Genomic DNA, 9,937 nt, shown 5'->3' with positions numbered 1-9,937 from the left:
AATATTGTACCAAGAAAAGTGGAACGTAACTGTAACTGCAATGACTATTCTAAAAAAGGAGCAAATAGAGTTGCAGCGAGAGGTCTTTCAAGTCTCCTGGAACAAGCCAAGGTGAGTCACTGCTTCAGACGAATCATCCTGAAAACTGCTGTATGTTGTGGATGTCCTGCCTTGCAAAGAAAATTAATTAATGGATTAATTAATTTTTGAAAGATGAATAAAGCACGTGTATTTTGAGTGTGATGTGTTTGGCAGCATGTTGAGTTGCGTTGGTTGTCACCCCAAAGAAGCTCATGTGGGAATGTAGATGGTGTCAACTTGCTTCTTTCTTTTTTTTTTTTTATTATTGTTTTTTTTTACTTGTAATGGACATGTTTCTAAGTTGCGTTATAGTGAGCACCATACCTGATTATTTTATTTCAAGTTTGTATTCTACAATGAAAAAGTGGAATGGCATATTTGCTTTCACACTTATCCTGTTTTCTAGTCATTATGATCTTTAGCAATAGATTTTATTTACTCTGAAAAAGAAATGAAAGTATTTGATAAGATTTTATATCAGTTATTTCAAGTCTAAGTGTTCTTTAGATTCAGCAAGCTGTAGCACCATTTTATTACAGATGGAATACATGATAATTGTATATCCATTTATTATGCAATACATACTAGAATATTTATCATAATTTTCAAAATTAAATTTTCATGGATTTCTGATTTTAAGCTCAATAAAATATCTAGAAAAATTTGCCAAGATTATCATCAGATTAAACAATTGGAAATCAGGTATGGTCTACTTAATGTAACTTGGTAGCTTTCAGATGGAAATGTGATAATTTGCAAGTTAGTTTGCTATGTAAAGTTGTCTTGGTATGTTGCAAGTGGAGTTGAACTGGCATTCGCTAATGCTCGGCTCATGTGCCAAGAGCTGGTTGGCTAAACTCTTCATGATGGGACTTGCAGAGCTTTGCATTAGTGTAAACCAGCTTCTCACTAACTATTTTCACTCATTAATCCAAATGCCAGATTACTTTGGCTATTAACCCTAGTTTTTAGATGCACTTGAAAATTTTAAGACATTTAACACCACTGTTTCCAAACTTTTAACACATAATTACCAGTTTGCCACTATAACTCCACTTGATTTTTTTCTTGTTATTTTGTTTTTGCCTGTGCCTATTTTTCCTTAATGATGTCTCTAGTGACCGAAGTTGTGCTGCGAGACTCCGAAAACGCTGCAGAAATCGGGCGGACAGCGGATGGTGGATGCGCTTGCTAAACATTAAAAAACAAAACAAGAAAGATAAGGCAAAATAAAACAATAAAAAGAGCATTAAAAGGAATAAAAAACACCCCTATCGGTTCTAACCGTTGCCACCTCCACCCACCTCACCTCACCGCCCAGCACTTCCGCCCATACTACCTGCCTGCTTCACCGGGCCACTACCACCATGGGGTTGCAAGTTGGGATTTGCCAAGGTTGTACCGTTAGCGTTCCAGCCAGCAAGCAGCAGCAAGGGATTGCGTGTTAGCCAGGCACCGTTGCATTTTACAATGATAGCTCTGTTCTTATCATATTCCATTGTATTTTAACGTAATAATTTAGGTTAACAACCCCCCCCAACCCTCCCAACCCCATTTGTACCTCAGAGTGATGCAGATAGCACTGTTAGCAAGGGAAGAAAAAATATAAATTCCAGTTTATATATATATATATATATATATATATATATATATATATATATATATATATATATATATATATATATATATATATATATATATATATATAATGATTGTACTGCATATTACAGGAATTCTGTTGCAGCTGTTTCTTTCTCTGTTTATGTAATACCCTGTGTTTTTGTATAGATTGGATAGCTAGCTACTGCACTCTGTAGGAAAATCCCTTTGGAACTTCCATAGAACCCGGTGATGATTTGGCCAGTGATTGCCAAGTAAAGGCAAGAATGGTTGTTAGTACTTTGATAGTAAGTGATACTTAATACTGTTTAATTTTAGATTTCTCTACATAGTGGACCTTCAATGGTAACTCCAGTCTCTTCATTCTGTGTGTGTATATATATATATAAATATATATGTATGTATGGTGTCTCATATTTATGGTAATGTCTATTAGTGGCTTGTATTGATGCAGTCTTGATAGCCATGCACTCATGAGTGATGGCAGGGATAGAAAAGTTTTGTTTTGTATACATAGTCATTACCAATTGCTGTCCAGCAGTGCTCTCTCATTATTGGGAGCAGATGCCTTGCTAAAAGTTGGGTTTCTTTGAAGGGATATTGATTGATGCTTTAATCATTATTTTTATATGTTGTGGAGACCAAATACAATCTCAAACCAACAGTAGCGTTTCATTGTCAGTTTGTGCATGGTATGTGTTTTGATTGCTACACTGTATAATATGCATGGCTTCCCCAAACTTGGGGGGAAATTCACTACAAAGCACTTGCAAAGGAGGTACTCAGACGCCTGGCAGCAGCAAGTCTCAAATGACATGTACAGGTAATGTATTTACATTAGTAGTTTATCTGCACACACAATATTAGGTTAGACATTAACCATTCAGATGTTTATTTAACTGATGCAGTTAATAGCTTCACTTTTAACAGGAATTATGAAAAGGGTCACTATACTTTATACAGTCTCAGGAAGGAAAAGCCAGTAACTCGACCCAAACTCGAGAGTACATCAATTTGCCAGTTCTGTTATAAGTAAAAATAATGGTGGTATTAAGGGCAGCAAATTTCATAAAATAATTTTTAAAATCTGCATAAGTTTGAAAAATCCAAAACACTTGTAAGAATTAGTTTGAATATAATTAGTCTGAATATATTTGTAATAGGCCAAGTAAAATCATGAAAGGAAATATCATATACCAAAGGCATTCCTAGAAAGATGACATATATACAGTCAATTGTGAATAGCTACAGTATTTTTTTTTATAAGATTATTATTATTATTTTGTTGACATTAGTATTAATACTACTATTAAATATTTTTATTACATATTTTATGGGTAAGGCAAAGAATCACACTTTTTCCTTTGCGAGGAGGTAATATATTTTTTAAGTATCTTTGACTAGTAGTAAGATATAATACAAATATAACCTCAGTTTCTAGTGAAAAAATTATACCATTCAAAGGTAATATCTGAAAGGTGTAGATGAGAACGAATAACTTTTCAAAGCAGGAAGAACTATTTATTCTCATTTATGCCTTTTCATCATCTGCTGCAATAAGCTCTGTTTAAGGTAAAGTTTAGTATGTGATCAGTATATTTTTCAGTTTGGATTACATATGTTCCCACTGTGATATGAAGGTTTTAAATATCTTTTATTTTTTTATGCAAAATCTAGATATGTGATTATGAGTATTTAGAATATGGGAGGAAAAACTAATGTATCAGATTTTTTATGATACAGCTAAATCAACTTTTAATCCCCAAATAATATGATTGCTGTGAAGGTGTAAATGGATCAGTATTTTTCATCTCTTTCATAATTTCATGTAGTTAGTCTGTCATGAAAGGATTTCATTTAGATGGCAAGACTGATATTGTATAATTGTAGAAGATTTTACTGTATTTCTTTCCTTCTTCATAGATAACCTCCTAGATCCATATCTTTTAGAAATAATGCTGGCATACTAATAACGTACTGATGTTGCAGAGGACTTGTATAGCCTTTTCTGCCAATCATTTTGTGCCATGAAAGAAAAAAAAAAAAAAGTTGATGACCAAATAATTGAGTCGTAATCAGACTGGATATACCTTGTGTGTTCACTGTTCTCCTTAACTGAGTTCCAGCAGTCGACCTGCGCCCCCAGCCCCCCCCACAGGAGCAGCAACAGGACCAGGAGGGCAGTGGGTGTATATGCTAGGATGCGGCCTTCATGCTCTAGTCTCTCCACGTGTCCTCACACTTCTATCCTCCCCCCAAGCAAGACTACCACAGCATCCCATGTTGATATTGTTGTTTCTCTGATGCATTTGCTGTAGTTTGTATTATTATTATATATATTTTTTTATCCTTTTTTATTTTGGTAAGTGGATTTTGTTCATTAATATTTAATTACATATATGTATGTTTATATATATATTTATATATATATAATATATGTATATTTTTTATTATTATTATTTATTATTATTATTATTATTATTATTATTATTATTATTATTATTATTGCACGAGACCAAGTCAGTAATTTGAGTAGTTTTCCTTCCAAGGCTGTTGTCCTTTCATCATTATCCAAAGTGGTATTTATCGCCTAACTGTTGGTGCTATTTTTTTTTCTTTCTTTCTTTTTTCATTATTAAACATCTTCAGACTCAGTTTCTCAAATGATATTCAATAGTTGCCTTAAAAATGACCCTTTAATATTTAGGGGGTTCTGTTTTAAGGTGTCTGTTATATACTTTGTTGGCATTTTTTCTTCACATTGGGTGCTATGTGTTATTGTAAAAGAAATGACAGATTTCTTTCTTGTCTATTGCATTTTGGTATGAAATATATGTTTAAAAAAATGTTAATGTATATACTATTCTTTTTCATACACTTCTTTGACTTGTAAGTCTGTGTAGATTCACTCCCCTCCCTCCCTATTTTTTCTTTATTTGAATTGTTGATTTTTTAAAGATTCTTTTTGCTGGCATAGTTTATCTTGAGTTACAGTTTTGAACGTCAAATTACGTGAACTTGTTACTTTTTCCTTTGTATATTTAACCCCTCCAGGAAGCACTCTTTGGTCACAACTGATGCTAACAGAAGAAGGGCCATGACATGTAATGACAAATGTGTTAAAACTGGCTAATAGTTAGGACTGGTGTCTGCAGTGACTGCCTCCAAAATCTCACAACGGGAACACCAGAAGCAGCACCTTCAGGAATCCAGCCTGTTGCTTGCATGTACCAAGAGCTGTTCTTTGTACCATTGAGATCTGAGAATTGTCAAAAACTGTTCATTGTGGCAGGTTTTATGTGGAGAAATATGGAAAAAGGAAAAACAGAAGAGCAATCATTGGACTCCTGACTGACCAACACTCTATGATTAACTTTTTTTCTTTTTTCTTTCACTTTTATTTGTACTTTGATTTACTCGTAATTTGAAAATAAAACTTTCTCAAGAGAAAAAGAATGCATACTCTGCCTATTTTATGATAAAAACTATAATATTGGCACTTATTATCATCATATTATTGCAGTTATTATAATTGTCATTATTTTTTGTTTAAAAATTTATCTTTCTTATTGATAAAAGTGAGAGGCAGCCCCTTCACTGCACGGGAGAAACTGGAGCATAATTGATATACTGTAAGGATTTGGGGCTTTGAAGGAGCCTCATGACAGACACTTGCTCCTCTAAGGGAAGCAAGTCTATTTAAATTCCACAAACTTACTTTATTCTTAGGTTTTCATAAATTTCTACATTTTTGCAAATTTTGACTAAGGCTGAAACACACCAGATGACTAACAGAAAATTGTGATTTCAGTAATATATTAAGCTTTAATGTTCTATTTATGGGCTATTGCACTCTCCTAGATTCCATAACTAAGTAGTAACTTTCATTCCTGTACAAAAACTTGCATATATCTATCTATGTGCCTAGGATTTGTTCATCTTGGAATTGGCTCAATTGTACATTCTGTAAGAGAGGCATAACCTAACCATGTTTTATTACCTCCAGAGTTGTTTAATTGACAGGCTTTGAGGACAAAGACCTGTAGTGTCAAGAAACTGTGTAATTGTTTTATAAGAAATTGATGTTGCTGTTGGTTGTGTGGACACTTAAATCAGAAACTCACTAATGATAACAACACTTGTGAAGTGCTCAATTCTCATTATTGTTTTACTGTGACAATTGTTCCAGCAGCAACATGACAACCTGTGATTGCTTTGGATAGCACTCATAATTTTTACCAGTATGCCAGAGAGGTTCAGGGGCTGACCTTCCACGGCAAAAAGTTTAATCGGTTTGCTGTCACCATCGCAGAGCTGAGGTGGCTTTTTTGAACAACTCTTGGTAAATTGTTAGCAGTGATGAGTGTTACCTTGTTTGTGTGTATGTGCTCCCACAACTTTTGTTGGGGGTACTGAGGGATAGTGAATGATTCATTATGATTGGCTGTTGTCTTCCTGTTATGACCAAACATCTCCCTCACGCCTCAAACATTGGACTGTGGAAATAGAGTAGAAAGCACTTGGCTTCAGCATTTTCAATAGCAGAGCTTCTAGGTGTTAGCACATACATTCCCAAATGTTGTAGAAAATCAATACACTTGCATTGTGTGAAGAATACTGCTTATTCATGATCATAAAACTCTTACTTAGAATATTAACTAGGTTACTTTTAAAAGTAGGACATGACCACTACTTAATAAACATTGCTCGCTTCTTGGAAGTATACATTAAAATATTTAATATATCTTGATATATGTAGATAACCAAGCAGATAAAAGGTTGTATCTTGAATTAAGGGTCCAGATAGATTATATAAGGGTATTTCACCAAGAATGGACTCCTAAGGAAGAATTGAAATCACTTTAAGCAGAAGAGCTAAAAGGCACTCAGCACACACATCTTGCCCATTGGTGGGTTAGCAAATACATATATATCTATCTATATACAAATGATCAATTCTCTGACGGATCCTCTTTTTGACGAAATATTCTCAAAAGTGGCTTTAACCGGTTCAACCTTCTATTTATTTGCAATAGTATTAGTAATGTGTTGCTAGCTACCCATTTCTGGTAACCTTTCTCCAAAGTACATTTGATTCTGTGGATTGTCAGAGCCCTGAAGCTGCATAAGTGCTTTCAAATAGATGTACCTGTAACAAGGTAGGCAATACAAACCTGTTAGGGTTTTGGAAAATTTTTACAGTTGATTTGGGATTATGGACTTCTGGGATACTCACTTGCATTTTATGTACCTATCTCCATCAAAACTGAGCTGTTATATCATCTCTCAGCTGTTGGTAATCTGCTTATTGCCAGGTGTGTAGTTCTGAATATAAGTAAAGATGTTTTTCAAGAGAGAGGTTTCTTTCTTTTATGACACAATGCCCATAAATTTTGTTCCTTGCACATGGATCTGGAAATGAAAATAGAGAATAGAAATAAAATACATGAAAAATGAAAAGGAGATTCAAATTGTGCAGCTTTACATGCCATGAATAAGGAAGTTATAGTTGATGAACCCAGCATCACCTCCCAAACTATATATCAAAAGTGCTGAGTGAATCATAGCTCCACTGGACAGTGTTACAGTGCATTTCAGTTTGCTGAAGGCTTTAGAATTTATGCAAAGGAAACCATATTGCTTGTTCTTGACTAAAACAGATGTATTTTTTCCAAACGAAGGTAATGCCCCAGAGATTTCTTTCTCAAGATAGCCTAATAGTCTGCAATATCATTAATGATTTGATTCAGATTGGATCATGACAACTATTTAAAAAATGTTAACAGAAGGTATATCAGCTTTTATCACACCATAGCACACTTTGGTTTGCTTTCACTGTTCATAGTAAATTATATATGCAATATTGTAGGAATAAGTTCACACCAAAATTATTTTTCCCATGGAGATTTCAAGGATTTACATCTCCATTTTACAAATTAATGTGTTTGGAATAGCACTGGGAAGTTATTAATTTGAAGGAAGCCTGTTCTTTGAAATGAATGTGGATATTGGATAAAATAAACCAACAGTAATTTTTCGAAAAAGTTTTGAAAAGCTTATAAAATTCAAAAGTATTTGCTAAATATTGTTGACTAATTTGTGTTTTCTTTTAAATTGTTTGTGAATATTTTCAGCAACGTATTGGTAGATTTATAGGGGGAAAAATTAGCTCTTATCAATAACCTTAACATTTATTTACCTATGGTAATGTGAACTGTTGCACTTGCCTGCATATTGAGATTATTATGCCTTTACTTTTTTTGTTATGTAGATTTTTTCCTTTTTACTTTTGTTTTTAAGTTGACATTCCATGCGAGAATCTGCACATTAGAAATGATAGGGCATATTTTGCACTGCCGTCAAAGTGTTTTATATAGTTATTTTTAGAAGAAATGAATGAGTGTGATAGTATGTGTATATACACATGTAGAGATAAGTAGATATCTATTTATCTCGGAAAATGGCAGCATAACTGGATATTTGTGATTATGAAGATGTAAAAAAATATATAATAGTTTTGAAATGCTATTACTTCAGTACAATTCATTTCAGCATTTAATGAGAGAACTGCATATATATGATTAAGTTCTACCAGGATGTAAATACGTCCAGTTGTGTCTGATTTGCTCAGTGCTAAGTCAATGGCCTTGCAACTTAATATTAGAGGAAAAAGAAATGAGATACTACATTTTTTTAGGAGTCATTTTATTTTCTTCAGTTATCTATCATACAGTTACTGATATATCTTGGAAGATATGTACAGTAATGACATTTGACAATCAGTGATCATAGATATGCGGAAATCAGCCGTTTTGAAAGCACAGTACTAATTGAACACTGCTAAAAGTATGCGTTGTATAAAACAGGAAAATAAACAGATAGTGTGAGGTTGAGTTTAGTGTGAAAACTTTTGTTAATCATTTTGCCTAAACTGTGGGGAATTTAGAGCATGACCTTTAGATAAGAAGCAACAAAAACTATGAAGGAAGTAACTTGTAATTGTAAAAAGGAAATGTAATACTTGGGAATCTTCAAGGAAATCATTACACCATACATTTTTTTTTATAAAATAAAGAATACTTAGTATTTACCCAAAGCTCATGTTGATACATTTCAGTTTCATATCAGACTTGAATGTGTATTATACGAAGTATCAAGGACTAGAAGTGATGTAAATATCAAAAGTTTTTTTTTTCTGAAAAGAAAAATTAGCACATCGCAAATGTTGCTCCTCCCCCATCCCCGTCGATATTACAGTTAAAGTTACTTTCCTTTTGCAACACCCTGTTTGTGACATTGCAGAATAAATTGTGAGATTATGTTGCTCTGACTTTCTTTATCCTAAAGCTTGATTAGTCAATGAAATGTGTAACAAATGTTAACATTACCAGGGCCAAAATAAGGGTTTTTGCATTGGGAAGGGGATGGGGTTCATGAAATGAAAACTGACAAAATGTTTATTTGGTGAAAGCTTTGAGTTCTCTAAATATTGTGAGGTTTTCAAGGTGCTATATGTTAATTTTTTTTTTTTCTTGCCATGATTATTATTATTGTTCTTGCTTAATGAATCCTTAACAGCTGCACTGCAAAGTAAAATAGGTTGAAATTTGCCAACATGACAAACTATTCCCCAACACTTACCTTATCTATCTATCTATCTACATACCTTGGATCTCGGCCCTCCCTCAACTAATTTTGCAAGATGGTCTATTCCCCCCCCCCCCCCCCCCCAATCCTTTGCCTGTTGTTGTGGGGGCTTAGAAGGCAAGGACTAGGACCCAATGCTGGGGATCTCCCCTACCTTGGGCCTCAGCCCTCGACTCGCCTAAATTGGCACGGTTTTTTTCCCCTCCAGCATTTTCGTTTCCGTTCCTTCTCCAACCCCTTCAACTATCCACTTCCAATGGTGTGAGAGCCGTGCTGAAAGGATGAAAGGCTGACTTTGTTCTTAACGGCCAGAGGGAACCATGGGCACGGTATTCCCGTTTTAGTTGTCTAGCCCTTACTCCTCAAGCGGACCCTGAGAGGTGGACTGTTTATTTTCCCAACATAGTCAAGGCTTCTCATGGCCAGTAATGAAGACGTAATACCTTTAAGGATAAGTCCGATATTCGAGCCGAGCCGACCTCATGCTTTGCGATCGCTTGGCGATCATCGGAGTGAGGGAGGCCTTACTTTAGAACCTAACGTTCACCAAGGAGGGCGACAGCCAGGCTTGGCGAACGAAAGGGATCAC

General features: G+C 34.5%; 1 protein-coding gene across 3 annotated transcripts in view; it reads left to right on the top strand.

The window, feature by feature from the left end:
* Positions 1-9,024, top strand: part of Rab6 (RAS oncogene family member Rab6) — a 60,481-nt gene extending 51,457 nt beyond the window's left edge. The window contains exon 8 of one of the 3 annotated variants that reach the window (XM_027377904.2): positions 3,828-9,024. In XM_027377904.2, coding sequence (XP_027233705.1) covers positions 3,828-3,901 — 74 coding nt within the window. In that variant the 3' untranslated portion in view covers positions 3,902-9,024. Of the gene's footprint in view, positions 1-1,199; positions 2,364-3,827 lie in introns of those variants that run through there. The other 2 variants (XM_027377905.2, XM_027377903.2) reach the window with 2 other exon arrangements.
* Positions 9,025-9,937: the final 913 nt, after the last annotated feature.

Source organism: Penaeus vannamei, chromosome 10 (genome assembly GCF_042767895.1).
Source record: "Penaeus vannamei isolate JL-2024 chromosome 10, ASM4276789v1, whole genome shotgun sequence".
In the NCBI taxonomy this organism is placed as follows: Eukaryota; Metazoa; Arthropoda; class Malacostraca; order Decapoda; family Penaeidae; genus Penaeus; species Penaeus vannamei.
The sequence above is the reverse complement of the archived record's forward strand: the minus strand, read 5'-3'. Positions and strand labels throughout refer to the sequence as shown.